Source organism: Ylistrum balloti, unplaced genomic scaffold, assembly GCF_031769215.1.
Source record: "Ylistrum balloti isolate Yb309-2 unplaced genomic scaffold, AGI_CSIRO_Ybal_v1 Utg370668, whole genome shotgun sequence".
Lineage (NCBI taxonomy): Eukaryota > Metazoa > Mollusca > Bivalvia > Pectinida > Pectinidae > Ylistrum > Ylistrum balloti.
Genome location: NW_026782404.1, coordinates 150,024 through 168,211, shown reverse-complemented (window position 1 = coordinate 168,211; position 18,188 = coordinate 150,024). Strand labels below are relative to the sequence as shown.

The 18,188-nt window shown below is 35.1% G+C and overlaps 2 protein-coding genes across 2 annotated transcripts in view; both read left to right on the top strand.

The window, feature by feature from the left end:
* The window catches only part of LOC132557390 (WD repeat-containing protein 81-like), a 30,268-nt gene extending 24,282 nt beyond the window's left edge, over positions 1–5,986 (top strand). Inside the window, exons 20-26 of the mRNA XM_060221888.1 lie at positions 13–115; positions 515–645; positions 875–936; positions 2,916–3,055; positions 3,398–3,497; positions 4,128–4,228; positions 5,858–5,986. Coding sequence (XP_060077871.1) covers positions 13–115; positions 515–645; positions 875–936; positions 2,916–3,055; positions 3,398–3,497; positions 4,128–4,228; positions 5,858–5,986 — 766 coding nt within the window. The remainder of the gene's footprint in view (positions 1–12; positions 116–514; positions 646–874; positions 937–2,915; positions 3,056–3,397; positions 3,498–4,127; positions 4,229–5,857) is intronic.
* Positions 5,987–16,556: 10,570 nt separating this feature from the next.
* Positions 16,557–17,630, top strand: LOC132557404 (uncharacterized). The gene is made up of 2 exons (XM_060221904.1): positions 16,557–16,655; positions 16,722–17,630. The coding sequence occupies exons 1-2, from the start codon at positions 16,557–16,559 to the stop codon at positions 17,628–17,630; spliced, it is 1,008 nt and encodes a 335-aa protein (XP_060077887.1).
* Positions 17,631–18,188: the final 558 nt, after the last annotated feature.

Here is an 18,188-nt window from a genome sequence, read left to right as displayed (position 1 = left end):
TGTTTGTGTCAGGAGTAAGTGTCAGTGGACTTATCAACATCACAAGAAGTCTGTGTTCTCCGTTGCCTACCTCGAGTCTGTGCGACTTGTAGCATCCTGTGATAGCACCGTCCATGTGAGTACATTTTAGTATATTTAGCCATGTGTTATGTGTTGACTCTCTAGGCTTATTGTGTCGTCTTGTGGTGCCTTTTGCTGTAGATCTATAGCAGTTTACAGTTTCAATATTTTTAGGGTTACCATGGAAACAATACTAAAAATCACTGAGTTTCCGAAGTGTATCTCCACAATCCTTTAACTAGGCTGATTCCAGTATTTCAGGAATATATCTCCAAATGGTTCAAAATAGCTTGATAAATAGGACTCTATTCACCACTTCCATTCCATCCATCATATTGATTATTACCTCTAAACATCTCACTGAGGTATCACGCCGGTGGCTAGGCTTCCTAGGCAGGGTTCAGAATGACTATGACCTTGTTTTATTAACTAATACTGACTTTGATTGGTTTAGATCTGGGACCCATTTACGGGAGACGTAGTTCGTCGCCTTGAATCGTCCCATTACAGCCCTGTAACAGCACTAATCCCCAGTCCTTCACCCAGCACCATGATCATCACTGCCACCAACGACTCCACCCTCAGGTAATATTGACCAATCACAATAAACCATACCCGTAACAATTTCTTTTTATGTACAGAAAACATTGGTAGATACATGTTTTACTTGTAAATTTTGAAACAGTAATGTTGTTGACTGTAGATGTTCATAACAATAAGATTTTGGTTGTAAATGTCTCCCACAAGAAGGTTTTCAGCAGTTAAGAAAATTTGTATACAGTGTATTTTATGTCAATATTTCATTTTTCATCAGGTTTCTGGACCTTCGAGCAGCCAGTTATGCCCATGAATACAGGTGTACGACAAGCACAGCAGGTACATAGAGATATCTTACAGCAGGCAGTGTTAGATGGGGTTAATTAGCCATTTGGTATTCAGAAGAACACATCTGATATCTACATGATTTTTTGTATAGACCAAGTTTTTTTTTTGTGTCTGTATTTTCTCATTTGGACAGACATGTGTTTCCTTTTGACAAGAGGAAAATCTTCGTTTGATCATTTTGTTTTATATGTACACCTATAGGGCTCTTCATCTATAGCCTGGATCAGCTGCTAGCAAGACTTTGTATAGCTAAGACCATATTTTACGCCATGAAAAGACAATGCATATGTAACTCCATGGAGAGGATATAAAATATGTTATGAAGTTAGTTCATGAAGTAGTTAATGCTGTTATTTTTCTAACACATCTATATCAGATCAATAGATTAAAAAGAAAACTCAAAAACATTATAAGGGGGATATTGTGTTTTGTATGACAACTTGAACTATTTCATGCAGATATTACTTTGCTCCTTTTCTATTTGGAATGAAAAATCATATCATCTACATTGTTCGATTTATCTCCCTTCATCCATACATTTAAAGATTCTTGTACACTTAATATTTTACCATAATGTCTTAATTTTGCAACAACTAAAAAGATGTTGAAGTGTTTTAGATTATTCTTTGGAGGATACAAGTGTTGCATAGATGATCATACATATTTGAAAGGGTAACTGAATCCCGACATGATTCTCAACTGAAAGTTTATAGTTAAGTTTCATTTTCAGTACTATCACAGACTTCCAATCAATATCAAAGTCGTGGTATCACTAAGTCTCCGTGATCAGGTTTCTTACATGATTTATCAAATAGATGTTTGAAATATTTTTCACTTCTGAAAATTATATGAAGACAATAAATTAATTGAAAAGTTTATGAAAAGTTTGATATGAAACAACACTGATTAGTATAGAGTTAATTATTTATGATAAATTCTGTTGTTCGTAATCATGGATGAGAAAACAATTAGGAGTGTGAAAGACATATTGCTTAAAAAATAAAATTGTGATTGGCAAATTACATAGATGCAAACAAAAGCAAAAACGTCATTGAATTTGTGCTAAAGGTTAGTCATTATTTAAATATCGGTGCTAAAGGTTAGTCGTTATTTAAATATCGGTGCTAAAGGTTAGTGCTAAAGGTTAGTCGTTATTTAAATATCGGTGCTAAAGGTTAGTCGTTATTTAAATATCGGTGCTAAAGGTTAGTGCTAAAGGTTAGTCATTATTTAAATATCGGTGCTAAAGGTTAGTCGTTATTTAAGTATCTGTGCTAAAGGTTAGTCGTTATTTAAGTATCTGTGCTAAAGGTTAGTCATTATTTAGATATCGGTGCTAAAGGTTAGTCGTTATTTAGATATCGGTGCTAAAGGTTAGTCGTTATTTAGATATCGGTGCTAAAGGTAAGTCGTTATTTAGATATCGGTGCTAAAGGTTAGTCGTTATTTAGATATCGGTGCTAAAGGTTTGTCATTATTTAGATATCGGTGCTAAAGGTTAGTCGTTATTTAGATATCGGTGCTAAAGGTTTGTCGTTATTTAGATATCAGTGCTAAAGGTTAGTCGTTATTTAGATATCGGTGCTAAAGGTTAGTCATTATTTAGATATCGGTGCTAAAGGTTAGTCGTTATTTAGATATCGGTGCTAAAGGTTAGTCATTATTTAGATATCAGTGCTTAAGGTTAGTCGTTACTTAAATATCAGTGCTAAATGTTAGTCGTTATTTAGATATCGATGCTAAATGTTAGTCGTTATTTAGATATCGGTGCTAAATGTTAGTCGTTATTTAGATATCGGTGCTAAATGTTAGTCGTTATTTAAATATCGGTGCTAAGGGTTAGTCATTATTTAAAGATCAGTGACAGTTCTGATTACATATTCATGTCTTGTCATAAGCTTATAGGCCTAATTAGTGGGTTAGTTAGTTAGACAGGACTGATGTTTAATGTATCTATTTATGTTGGTCAGGTTTGATTCGCTGTGTAACAGTCAGTCCAGACAGCCATTGGGTGTCGGTAGGATTCTCCTCAGGTATTTTGTCCATCCTTGACCTTCGCACAGGCATAATGATGAAGTCCTGGAAAGGTCACGAAGGTGACATCTTACAGGTAAGTCTTTTTATTCCAGGACGTAGGTATATGTATATTCTAGGCAAGGACGATGGTCCTGATGTTTTGTTTGGTTAAAAAAATATCACTTATGAATTTGTATCTGGACAACCTTGCTGGAATGTTAAAGCTAAAGGATTCTCAGGGGTTGGGTTCTTAAAAAATTTTACAATCACCTTTAAACATGTAAGAACTATTTAGGCCAAAACCATATCTTATCTGCCAGTACTCCATTAACTTTGTACCATTAAGAATTAATGTATAAGATGTTGAAATTGGTTTATTTGGTGAAGTGTTTCGCATTGTCTAGACAAATTATATCTATAGTTATTATGTTTCCAGATGAAAGCATACAATAAGACAACCTTCCTCACCTCGTCGTTTGACCAAACGATGAAGATCTGGAACACTGAGGACAACAAGGACTTTCCCTGTCTCAAAGGTGAGCATCTAGTCTGGGATAGGACCATGAGGTCTTTAGAAAAACCTGAAAATATTGCTCTAACTTTTACTTTTCATTTCCTTACTGCAGCAAACAGGTTGGCAAAACCTTTTTAACTTAAAGATACATCTGAATAAAACATGGCACCTGAACAAGACTTAACTGAAACTGTTTTAAAGATGATCAGTGGGTAAACAATGCCAGGAACATTATGTTTATATCTTTAAATACCTGTACTTCCATCTGTTACCTGTCTAATGCTCATCTATAACCCATCTAATGGTAAGATATATTACCTGTCTAATGAGGCCACCATTTACCTGTGTAATTGGACCACAAATTACCTATGTAATTAGTTCATGTTACCTGTCTAATGGAGTAAGATTTTACTTGTTGAATGGGACCACCTGTTACCAGTGTAATGTGTGTACTTTACATGTTTAATTGTGCCACCTGTTAACTATTTAATTGGGACTACTTGTTACCTTTGTTCATGTTACCTGTCTAATGGAGCCATGTTTTTCCTGTCTAATGGACCATTTGTTACCTATCTACAGGGACGTTGTGTTACCTGTCTACTGGGACCACATGATATATGTGTTGAGAATAATTATGTATCATGTATTGCAGGTCAAAGTGAACCAGTTCATTGCATGTCTCTCTACAAAAACCAAATAATCTCAGGAACTACTGGCAACAGAATTGGTGTTCATTCTTCCATAGAGAACCAGGTAATATCAAGGTTTAAATTTATCCAGAAATGTTTCCAAGGTTGATTATTAATGTCACTGTGTAAATCTAAATGGAATGGACTGCTTAGTTCAAAGTTAAATCTGTGAAATGTCAACCGTGTTATTAAGCAACAGGTTTTAAATCCATAATGAATACATTCACAATGGAACCACATGCCTTCATATTTTTAGGTCATCTGACCCGAAGGGTCTAGATGACCTATAGCCATTGTGTTTCGTCCGCCGTTCGCCGTGCGTCGTCCGTAAACTTTTCATTCAAAAAACTTCTTCTCAAATACTAGAAGGCCTAGGGGGCTAATACTTGGCCCATAGCATGCTGGCATGGAGCCGTACAAAGTTGTTCAAATGAATGACCTTGACCAACTTTCAAGGTCACAGGGGTCAAATATGTTGAAATTTTTAAACAACTTCTTCTCAACAACCAAAAGGCTCAGAATGCTGATATTAGGTCTGTAGCATGCTGGGATGAAGGGCTACCAATTTTGTTCAAATGAATGACCTTGACCCTTTTTCAAGGTCACAGGGGTCAAATATGTAAAAATATACAAACAACTTCTTCTCAATAAGCAAAAGTCCAAGAGTGCTGATATTGGGCCTGTAGAATGCTTGGAGGAAGGGCTACCAAGTTGGTACAAATAAATGACCTTGACCCACTTTCTAGGTCACAGGGGTCAAATATGTTAAAATATACAAACAACTTCACTTCAATAAGCAAAAGTCCAAGAGTGCTGATAATGTACCTGTAGTATGCTGGGATGACATGATACTAAATTTGTTCATATTAATGACCTTGACGAACTTTCAAGGTCACAGGGGTTAAATATGTTAAAATATACAAACGACTTCTTCTCAACAAGCAAAAATCCATGAGTGTTTATATTGGGTCTATAGCATGCTGGGATGAAGGGCTACCAAGTTTGTTCTAATGAATGACCTTGACCAACTTTCAAGGTCACAGGGGTCAAATATATTGAAATTTTTAAACAACTTCTTCCCAACAACCAAAAGCCTCAGAATGCTGATATTCGGTCTGTAGCATGCTGGGATGAAGGGCTACCAAGTTTGTTCAAATGAATGACCTTGACCCACTTTCAAGGTCACAGGGGTCAAATATGTTAAAATATACAAACAACTTCTCTTCAATAAGCAAAAGTCCAAGAGTGCTGATAATGGACCTGTGGGATGCTGGGATGACATGCTACTATATTTATTCAAATTAATGACCTTGACCCACTTTCAAGATCACAGGGTTCAAATATGTTAAAACGACTTCTTCTTAGTAACCAAAAGGCTCAGAGTGCTGATATTGGGCCTGTAGGATGCTGGGAGGAAGGGCTACCAAGTTTATTCAAATGAATAAAGCCCACTCTTTTAATGGAAGACTCACTGTTGTTAGAGTTTGGCTTGCTTTTTGTCAGATGACCGTTAAGGCCCATGGGCCTCTTGTTTTCTTTTGTTTTTGTTTTTTCTTTGTTTGTCTTCTTTGTTGAATGTAGTAATATTTATGGATCTTACTAATGAAAAATTAATTTAGATGTAGTTTCAAAAGAACTGTTCATTTTCTTTTCTCACTGACCTTTAAACTAAGTCTTTGTTTGTACTTTGTAGGCTTCCTTCACCGTTACCAAACTGAAGGCTGACACTTTTAAAGGTGTGCTGACTAGTATGGCTATCCTACCAATGAACAGAACTTTATTACTAGGAGCTGACAATGGTAGTGTTCGCCTGCTGTGTTGAAAAGGACCATATACTGTGTCCAACAATGACTCTGTGCATTTACTTCATTGATCAGGAAAAGAACTTCTGCCTGGTCATGGCAGAGTCTGTTGCATTGGTTCTCTTATACAAAAAGAAGATAAACGAGGACTAAATACAGTTTGGATGATGTTAAAGACAGTGTACTTTTTATGTAGTCTAGAATCTTCAGATGTTAACCTTGGACTTATTATTTAGTCTGGAGTCTTCACACTGTCACCTAAATCTTAATGTTTAGTCTGAAGTCTTCAAACACTAACCTAAATCTAAATGTTTAGTCTGGAGTCTTCACACTGTCATCTAAATCTTAATGTTTAGTCTGAAGTCTTCACACTCTAACTTAAAGCTAAATGTTTAGTCTGAAGTCTTCACACTGTCACCTAAATCTTAATGTTTAGTCTGAAGTCTTCAAACACTAACCTAAATCTAAATGTTTAGTCTGGAGTCTTCACACTGTCATCTAAATCTTAATGTTTAGTCTGAAGTCTTCACACTCTAACTTAAAGCTAAATGTTTAGTCTGAAGTCCTCACACTGTCCCCTTAATCTAAATGTTTAGTCTGAAGTTTTCACACTCTAACCTAAATCTAAATGTTTAGTCTGGAGTCTTCACACTGTCACCTAAATCTAAATGTTTAGTCTGAAGTCTTCACACTGTCACCTAAATCTTAATGTTTAGTCTGAAGTCTTCACACTGTCACCTAAATCTTAATGTTTAGTCTGGAGTCTTTACACTGTCATCTAAATCTAAATGTTTAGTCTGAAGTCTTCACACTCTTGCCTAAATCTTAATGTTTAGTCTGGAGTCTTCACACAGTCACCTAAATCTTAATGTTTAGTCTGGAGTCTTCACACTGTCACCTAAATCTTAATGTTTAGTCTGAAGTCTTCAAACACTAACCTAAATCTAAATGTTTAGTCTGGAGTCTTCACACTGTCATCTAAATCTTAATGTTTAGTCTGGAGTCTTCACACTGTCACCTAAATCTAAATGTTTAGTCTGGAGTCTTCACACTGTCATCTAAATCTTAATGTTTAGTCTGAAGTCTTCACACTCTAACTTAAAGCTAAATGTTTAGTCTGAAGTCCTCACACTGTCCCCTTAATCTAAATGTTTAGTCTGAAGTCTTCACACTCTAACCTAAAGCTAAATGTTTAGTCTGAAGTTTTCACACTCTAACCTAAATCTAAATGTTTAGTCTGGAGTCTTCACACTGTCACCTAAATCTAAATGTTTAGTCTGAAGTCTTCACACTGTCACCTAAATCTTAATGTTTAGTCTGAAGTCTTCACACTGTCACCTAAATCTTAATGTTTAGTCTGGAGTCTTCACACTGTCATCTAAATCTAAATGTTTAGTCTGAAGTCTTCACACTCTTGCCTAAATCTAAATGTTTAGTCTGGAGTCTTCACACTCTTGCCTAAATCTAAATGTTTAGTCTGAAGTCTTCACACTGTCACCTAAATCTAAATGTTTAGTCTTGAGTCTTCACACTCTTGCCTAAATCTTTAATGTTTAGTCTGGAGTCTTCACACAGTCACCTAAATCTTTAATGTTTAGTCTGAAGTCTTCAAACTGTCACCTAAATCTTAATGTTTAGTCTGAAGTCTTCACACTCTTGCCTAAATCTTAATGTTTAGTCTGGAGTCTTCACACAGTCACCTAAATCTTAATATTTAATGATGAAACATGCTTCCTCTCCCACCTTCTGTTTACCAGTTATATGAAGATAAGCAGCCCAAGTTGAAATCATTGTGATTGGGTGTAAGTCTAATGCATTGTAGATACTTTTTGTGCCAAAGCAAAGATTATGTTGCAAGCCGTCAATATATTGATGTAAGAATTATTTCATAAGAAAGCTTTTTAATTTATATATTTATTTTTGCCATAAAGTATTTTTGATTGATTATGTACGATTGGTCAGAATTTTACTTTTAATAATACTCAGTTTTAAAGCAGTTTCATGAACACGCATGCATGACAACAGATGAACAATAACCAAAATTCCTACATTTTATGGACCAAAGATGACTTTTTTTGTGCTTTGATTTGTTGGCTTATTGTTGACGTGTACATTGTTTCTCTGATCTACAACACTCTCTGTAGCCTATATAGACTTCGCTCTCTCTACCTTATTCAAAATGATAGCCTTTTCACTATTTCATCCCAGTCTTTTTTTTTTATACACTTAGCTACCCAGCCAACATATACTGGGCCCTTAAAATTCACATTAGGAACCTACATACAAATACCACGGCCAGGGGAAAATCTATCATACTATTATCACATCAACATGACACCAGCCAAGTCATCTTCTTATTCACTTTGGATGAGACAGATATAATGTTATTGCAGGATAAATAGAGTACTAGTATATTTAACTTTTGTTGGAATAGTTATGAGACTGAGACTTTTGTCTTTACTTAATTGATCTTAAAATATTGTTTATAGCAGGTGGTTGTCAGCCTTCACTGCTGGCAGGGGTTATCAGAATACCATATAATATCTGTAGTATAGATCTGTTATTTGATACAACACAAGCCTTTGAGTGCATGTCAGAGCAACAGAGCAAATGATGTGACAAGCTAGAAGAAGATGGTGTCAATACTACAGATTGTATGATACTCTTTTTCTAATGCTGTAAACCAGTTCATTCTTGTGGCCACTTATTTCCACAGTGTCATTTTCTCATGTGGCCTGCTTATTTCCAGTTTCATTTTCTCTTGTGGCCTGCTTAGTTCCAGTTTCACTCTCTTACAGTACTTTTTGCAACCATATCTAAACAGTCTTTGAGATGTTTGTTATAAAGTTAACATGTATGTGTTTTGTGACTGTTCTCAAACTTGAATGTTGTGAAAATAAATTGCTAATGGATATCTGTTAGTCCAAAGTAGAATGCATTCATTGAAAAATAAATGTTAACTTTTTCCTGATAAAATGTTTGACATGAACAAGGTGATTTTCTTTTTTCATTCCAAGATGACTGTTCCATCATTTATTCATGAAATACACCTGTACCATGTCTAGTCTTAAATTTCTGGTATAGCAGAATAGAATAGTTATGTCATTGTTGTAAATAGTTTCCGTCTTGTTCTACCAGAAGGTCTACACTGGCTTCAGATAAGACAGATTACAGAGACATCAGATGTATTTTGTGATTTGTAAGTTCTGTATGAGGAATATGGGGGTTTACTGATTTATTTCTAGTTAACTTTCATAAAATATTGAATGTTGTTGATATAAATGTCATATATCTATGCACCTTTTATTACTTTCTCTTTTTTTTATATATATTTTTTCTTGGGGGGAAGGTGGGGGACAGGGGGGGAGGGGGGAAAGGGCACAAAGAAGAAAATTTACACAACTTCAAATCATACAATCAATGAATAATTGTATTTCTACGTGAAGTTGTCATATATGTACAATATCATTGTGATGCCCACCAATCACATTAACTTGCAGCTTTCTTAAAGAACAACCTTAATGCATAATACACTTATTATTTTATTTGGTCACTGTTTAGTGAGAGGACAACCTGTCTATAAAAAGTCCTGTTACCATAGAGATACACTGTTTAACATCCACATGTATCCATAGTTTTGTATTTGTTGTTTATTTCAATATAAAATCAGCACTCAGAATGGAAAGGTTTACCACATAAAATCAAAGCTTTGAGACCTTGTATTAAGGTTTATCATGTGGTCACAACACATATTTATATACTCTCATGTTTTTATGTTTTTTTTATAGTCTTGCCATTTTGATTTAGTGTCCTTTCACAGTCAACTTCATGATCACAAATTATTGACTTGTCAAAATGTTTATCTTGACATTCACGAAATGGAGTCATCTTCATGTTCATAGATTGAAAATATTGATATTTACTGTATACCTATTATTGAATACTATTAAGTTATTTATTTAACATGAATAAACATCTTTTTACGACAGTAAATGACAGATACCAATCTACAGCTTAATAGGGTACCGTTGGTTACCTGTGTTACATGTCGTAACTGTCAACGTTTTGATAAACAGTAATATCATACATATTTATTGAAAGATGTTAAATAATCTAATGTGTTCATTTGTAAATTGAATGGAGTAAAAGATGATGTATGTTATTAGAAGTAAGTGTTAGTTGTATATATGTGTGTATAATGGTGTTAACATCATATATCTACAAAAATGGATTTAAAGATCTCTCTGTTATAGTTATAAGTATTATTTAATCAAGAAAGCATTGATTTTTATTCTCTGAATAGTTGCTAGATAACGATTACCTGCTAAATAATTAGTAGGGCCAGGATCAGTGATGTTGATGCCCTATAGTAATTACAGTGGTTGTCACACAAATCTTAATTGATTGCATTAATTTGTACACCTGTTAGTGAACCTTAAATGGTTTAAATGGTGTGATTACTTTTCATGGAAACAATTTTAACAACACTGGAAGAGTTTGTTGTCAATGCTTAATATAAAGTTAAGCAAAAATACAACACAAAAAAATAAACAACTATCAGCTGCCTGCAGTGTGTTGAATGCTGACCATAGAAAGTAACCATAGATGTATCTAAAGTACTTAATACTACAACCAAAAATAGTGTTGTCACATGTACTTACTAAGGTTTACCAGGTAGTAAATCAGTAATTCTACAACCACTTTTTGTGTGAAATGATTTAGTCAATCCTACCACGATATACAGTTGTCAGATTTAGTCAGTCCTACCACTGTATAGAGTTGTCAGATTTAGTCAGTCCTAAAACTGTATAGAGCTGTCAGATTTAGTCAATCCTACCACGATATACAGTTGTCAGATTTAGTCAATCCTACCACTGTATACAGTTGTCAGATTTAGTCAATCCTACCACTGTATACAGTTGTCAGATTTAGTCAATCCTACCACGATATACAGTTGTCAGATTTAGTCAATCCTACCACTGTATACAGTTGTCAGATTTAGTCAATCCTACCACTGTATAGGGTTGTCAGATTTAGTCAATCTTACCACTGTATACAGTTGTCAGATTTAGTCAATCCTACCACTGTATACAGTTGTCAGATTTAGTCAATCTTACCACTGTATACAGTTGTCAGATTTAGTCAATCTTACCACTGTATACAGTTGTCAGGTTGTCAGATTTAGTCAGTCCTACCACTGTATACAGTTGTCAGATTTAGTCAATCCTACCACTGTATACAGTTGTCAGATTTAGTCAATCCTACCACGATATACAGTTGTCAGATTTAGTCAATCCTACCACTGTATAGGGTTGTCAGATTTAGTCAATCCTACCACGATATACAGTTGTCAGATTTAGTCAATCCTACCACTGTATAGGGTTGTCAGATTTAGTCAATCCTACCACTGTATACAGTTGTCAGATTTAGACAATCCTACCACTGTATACAGTTGTCAGATTTAGTCAATCCTACCACGATATACAGTTGTCAGATTTAGTCAATCCTACCACTGTATAGGGTTGTCAGATTTAGTCAATCCTACCATGGTATAGAGTTGCTAGATTTAGTTAATCCTACAATTTTCTATGGAGTTTCTAGATTTAGTTAATCCTAAAATCTCACATGAATTTTATATGGAGTTGCTAGATATGGTTAACCCTAAAACCATTTAATGAGTTGTTAGATGTAGTTTATCTTGGATTTGTTAGATTTGGTGAATCCTACAATTTCATATGGAGTAGCTAGATTTAGTTAATCCTACAATTTTCTGTGGAGTTGTTAGAATAAGTTAATCCATCAATTGTATCTACAATGATGCAACCCATGTCATCACAAGATACATGTATTGAGTTATGGAATTACCATGTGTTGAGTAATAATAATGTTTCAATAAAAAATGTGATTTAAGTTTAAACAAAACAGGAAAATTAGTAGATAATTGGTATAGAGAAAATGTAGTGCAAAAGAATATATTATAGTGACCTAGGATTACTGGTATGTATGTAGTGTAAGGATGTGTATCTGGTAACCATGGTTACCTCACTAATAAATGAATCATAAGGATATAGAGTGTGGTCATCCTGGTTACCAATAATTGTATTATAAGGATGTATAGCATAGTAAACGTGGTTACCAGTAAATTTATTCTAATGGTGTATACAGCATGATAACCTTGGTTACAACTTAATGAATTGTAAAATGGTATGTAACTAGGTCACCATGGATTACTAGTATACAATAGTGTATAGAATTTTTCATTTGACATTTGAATTGATGAAACAAGATTTAATCATTTTAAGGCTTGCTAAAATGAAACTAGTGGAAATGAATTAGAGATCCGAGTATTTATAACATGATTGATCAAGGGTCATCAGTGAATGTAATGGAAGGTTTAATAGCCAGGTAATCAAGGGTTACCAGTAAATGTAGTTGAAGATTATAGAGCCAGGGAATCAAGGGTTATCAGTAAATGTAATGGAAGGTTATATAGCCAGGTAATCAAGGGTTACCAGTAAATGTAGTGGAAGGTTATATTGCCAGGTAATCAAGGGTTACCAGTAAATGTAGTGGAAGGTTATATTGCCAGGTAATCAAGGGTTACCAATAAATGTAGTAAAAGGTTATATAGCCAGGTAATCAAGGGTTACCAGTAAATGTAGTGGAAGGTTATATTGCCAGGTAATCAAGGGTTACCAGTAAATGTAATGGAATGGTATATAGCCAGGTAATTAAGGGTTACCAGTAAATGTAGTGGAAGGTTATAGAGCCAGAGAATCAAGGGTTACCAATAAATGTAGTAAAAGGATATATAGCCAGGTAATCAAGGGTTACCAGTAAATGTAGTGGAAGGTTATATTGCCAGGTAATCAAGGGTTACCAGTAAATGTAATGGAATGGTATATAGCCAGGTAATCAAGGGTTACCAGTTAATGTAGTGGAAGGTTATATAGCTAGGTAAACAAGGGTTACCAGGAAATATAGTGCCAGGGTATGTAGTCAGAATATCAGGGGTTACCAATAAATATAGTGTACATAGCTGGTAATCAAGGGTTACTAGTAAATGAGTGAAAGGTTACCTGGTATATAGCCAGGTAACAAAGGGTTACCAGTAAATGTAGTGTAAGGGTATGTAGCTGGTAACCAAGGGTTACCAGGAAATATAGTGTAAGGGTATGTAGCTGGTAACTAAGGGTTACCAGGAAATATAGTGTAAGGGTATGTAGCTGGTAACTAACGGTTACCAGGAAATATAGTGTAAGGGTATGTAGCTGGTAACTAAGGGTTACCAGGAAATATAGTGTAAGGGTATGTAGCTGGTAACTAAGGGTTATCAGTAAATGTATTGGAAGGTTACCTGGTATATAGCCAGGTAATCAAGGGTTACCAGGAAATATGATGTAAAGGTATGTAGTTGGTGACTATGAATTATTAGTTAATGTAGTGTAAGGGCATGTAGCCTTGTAGCTCATGGTTACCAGTAAATGTAGTGTAAACTTGGTAACCATGGAATACATATACCAGTAAATGTAGTGTAAGGATAGTGAATAGGCGTAGTTAAGTATATGTACATAGTATATGTATATATAGAAGTATATGAACAAATATAGACATTAATTTATTGTTGATGATGTGATGTGTATAGTTTTGTATATGGATTTTAACATTCACATCTTTTAAAAAATATGTGAATTTGTGATAATCATTACTGCATAGATATCAAAATAAAATAAACTATGTGTTGAAAAATTAAACTTCATCATTGTTTTGTCTGAATCATTCAATACCAAAAAGGGCAGTGGAGCAGGCCAAAGTCAAATGGAGTATGGATGTTTAAAGGAATATTGGCTGTTCAAGTGGAGTGATTATCAACCAAAATCATCACTGAAAACATGGAACGATATATTAAGAAAGAGTATTGTCAAGTGACCTTGAGAGACAGAATCAAAATAGGACAATACAAAAAATTGTAAGATTATTTCAAGAATAATTTTTCATTAGATTAATATAAAAAAACATACCTGCAGCATCAAGGTATCTCGTTGCCTGTGCTGTTTTGCCTCTTGTTACTTCATACGTTTGGTTTTGTGTGTGTATATATATATATATATATGTATATATGGCAGTCGTATTGTTGTCCATATTCATAGGTGATGAATTGATATCAAGTTGTTCAAGTGAATTACCTTGACCTACCTTTATGGTCATAGAGTTGAATATGTTGCAGTCTTCAATCTACTTCAACTGATTGAGCAAGACACCAATGGTTATGATATTGTGCCTGAACCAAGCTTAGATGAAAGGATATCAGATTTGTTCAAATTAATAACCTTTATTTTAAGGTCCAAGGAGGTCAAAGGTCATATATATTACAATTTGTGAAGTGATGGAATGGATGCAGGTAACAGGTTAGTGAGATATGTCCAATAAGCATCTTGTTAAAAGTTACAACTTAATATCACTGTCTTGGATATTTATGAAAATAGTCGCAGTTAACTATGTGAACTATTTTGACATCTTCATCATGGAATGAATGAACAATTTGACATATAAAGGTCAACATTGCATTTAATAGATCTCCAGTGTCCAGCTAAAAATGAATATAGTGACAGTGAAAGAAATTAAAAATCTTAAGAACATATTTGGTGGAGTTTGATTTTTATGGAATGTTATTTTCAGTAGGGTGGCCCAGTGTAAGCACACTTGCCTTTCACTTAGCCATCCAGGGTTCAATTCATGGGGGAAGGACGTGAAAAGGTATGGGGTCACCTGCTGGACCAGGTGGGTTTTCCTTGGGTACTCTGGTTTCCTCCCACAGTAAGACCCCCGCACGGATCCATACAGGCCAACAAGAATGATTAATATAAGCTGATAGCTTGTTTCACAATTGTTGTAAAATAAAGTATATATTTATATCACAGACTTTGATAATACAGGCACATACAATTCAATAGATAATCCAAATAACCCTTTTTAAAACTTGGATGTGATGAACTAGTTGGTATTACTGACCTACTAAATTAGTATACCTATCAATACATTTGTATATACAAGAAAACAAATCAGTCTGTGTTTATTAATTATGGACCTGATGGACTGAGGGTCTTTGATAGCATAATCAAGTTCATTATCCCTACATAACTAAAAATTCATTCCCAAGGGTCAAAGTACACTAAGGACTGAACCGTTATCTACACTGTCCATTTACAAAACCTAGCTATGTTATTATTCTGGCAGAGTTTAAATGTCCAGACCATGACAATATCACTGATACAGGTTGTACAGGTCTCCTGTGTATGTGTGGTGGGTGTGGGGTAAGGTATTATATGTACCTGGTAATGTGCTAAACAGCTTACCTGTACAGTTTAAAAGACAAGACAACTTATTATGCATTGGTATACCAGTAAAACCTTTAAAGTTTTCATAACTATGGGTTATAAATAGAATCAATATCGCCTATTGGGGTATAGTAATCCTCTCTCAATATCACTACTGTGTTCACTAAATCAACATTGGTAATCATTATAGATTAATTGACACAATAATACATATGCGCTGTATACAGATTGTGTACATGTTAGCCTTTTTCATGATTAACTCCTTGTGTTATAAAAAAAAAACAAAAATAAAAAACAGCACAAAAACGAAAGAAAAAATCAATAACACTGCCTGGTCATATAAATAATAAATAAAACAGATTTATAATAACTATACGTAGAAGCTGGGATAAACTGGAGTACTTTAATTTTAAATATATATGTATACTCATTAACAGGCAGTCCATTCTACAACCTGTCCACACAGGCTGAACTTCGTCTGGCCCATTATTAGAGTTTAAATTCCATTTTGTTTGAATCAAAAGATTATAATTAAAAAACGTAAGATAAAAGCCCATAGCAGTTTATTGATCTTGTGGCTTGAAGTCAATATTTAAAATTAAATCCCTTACGTAGGTATGTAGGAAGCCTGTTATAGTGTATTGGTGTACTGTAAGTGTAAGACACAAAGTTCTGAGGTCAGCTACCATACTGGCAACAGGCGATATACAGCAGGGGACAGATACGGCCGGAGATCATTGTTTTACCAATGTGTCTGGCAGGTGACAATGTGAAACACCTGAAGGGTGAAAATTTGTGATAATGTGTGGGTTGGTTTGTGACAACCTGTCCCTACATACTTAGGTAACCATCACAGACTATGTTAGAAGCAGAGACTGTCTGGAACGTATAGAGAACCATCACATATAACAGCCTCCAGATAATGGTAGGATCAATGACTGTTTGGAATCCATCGGTAACCATCATAGACACTGGTAAGATTAGAAGCTGTCGGGAACTGTATAGTAACTATTACAGAGACTGTTTGAAAACATAAAGTCACCATAACAGACGAAGATTAGTCACTGTTTTGACCCCTGAGTAACAATCAAAGACACCTGTAGGACCACCATTCTCCTGAAAGTGATAAAGTGTAATTATTTACTTACAATGGCAGTGAAAAGTTTACTTTAAATAACACAATTTGAGCTACACCGATATGTTTAATCTGAGTCAGAAGTTTAGGAATGTTGTCTAAAATCTAAAATCTAAAATGGGCTGCAATCTTGGAGGTGAGGCTCCAAAACCAAGTTTGGAACCAAGTCCTCATGATGAACAGAAAGTGAAAACAAATCCTCATGATGAACAGAAAGTGAAAACAAATCCTCATGATGAACAGAAAGTGAAGGCAAGTCCTCGTGATGAAAAAAAAGAGAAGGCAAGTCCTCGTGATGAACAGAAAGAGAAGGCAATTAACAGGGAGGTTATCCCTGAATTCCTGCGGGAGAAGTCTGCACAAGTGGAACAGACGCAGTTCATTCACACACACAATATTCAATCATTGTGTGCAACAGATGATGGTGTGTGGATTGCATCCTCTGACAGTACAGAGCTGGTACAAATGGACAGTGATGGGGAGAGAGGACGCAGTGTGGAAATGGTCAGTGGTATTGAGGGCATTAGTATGAGTCCCCTTAGTGGGCGCTTATGGATATGCTGTGATGATTCTACAATCAGAGAAATGACACTGCCTGAATCTGTACATTCCCCACCCGAGTCTGCACAGGTACGATTTGAGACAGGATGTATGTGTATTTGTGTGACCTACAATGAATATATTGTCATTGGTACGTATATGGATGTTACAATTTACTCACAAGATGGAGAAGTTGTTTTATCTACGCAGAATGTACCAGGATCTAACATCATAAAACCTTACAAACTTGCAGCTTGTAAAAAGTCACGTCGGATAGCGGTTGCGGACTGGGATGATGCTGTGTGTGGAGGAGAAGATAATCCCAATGTGGCAGTCTTCAATGAACGTTTAGAATTTCTACATAGATATCATGGAGAAACAAATTTAATGAAAAAGCGGAAAGCTGCTGTGACCAAGTTTTTACCGTACGACCTGTGCTTTGACCAACAGGGTCTGCTGCTTGTAGTGGACTATAAGATCAGGTGTATAAACATAATTGACACAGGGGGTCACTTCCTCCGCTTGTTGTTGGCCCTGCCCACTAGTGCAGTATCCCCTATCTGCCTTAATCTCCATAACAATCAGCTCTGGGTCGGCTGTTCGGACAAATCACTCAAAGTGTACAAGTATGATGAACTTACAGAAAACTGAGAGGTGTATGTGTAACAAATACATTTGCCTATGTAACTGTATTGTTTTAATTGAATTTTCATATTTATAATTTAATATTCTAAAGTTAGTTTTTTTATCATCCTAAACAAATAGGTGAAATGTCAGTACACTAGTTGGTAAGCCTCCTAATAACAAGTGTTCAGTTTTAGAAAAGTTTACAAAGCTATAGGGATAAAAGTAAAATATTGTATGGTTTTCCATATTAAGAACGACTGAGTGAGCATGGACAACAGTTTTAACAATATATCAGATACAGTGATGATTGACAACAGAACATGTTACAGTGGAGAGAAAATGGGACATCACTGTTACCTGTATTTGTTTGAAATCAATTTATTTCAGTAGAAGTGTGGCTGATTCTTTTTCTCATATAAAATCGAGTTGCCTATAAAACTCTGGAAACTTTTCGTGTTTCCAATTTTTTCAAGTCTGCTAAGCAATCTTCTTTGTGGGTCATACATCAGTATGAAAATCTGATGTGGTGATTTTTGATCATGTCACTTGGAGCCCCCAAAAAACCTGATAGAATGGAAAAGA

What these genes read in the sequence shown, in the direction of transcription:
- LOC132557404 (XM_060221904.1), top strand. Translation starts at nt 16,557, where the DNA reads ATGGGCTGCAATCTTGGAGGTGAGGCTCCAAAACCAAGTTTGGAACCA. An exon ending in ATCCTCATGATGAACAGAAA is followed by an intron (nt 16,656 to 16,721) that starts GTGAAAACAAAT and finishes AAAAAAGAGAAG; the next exon opens with GCAAGTCCTCGTGATGAACA.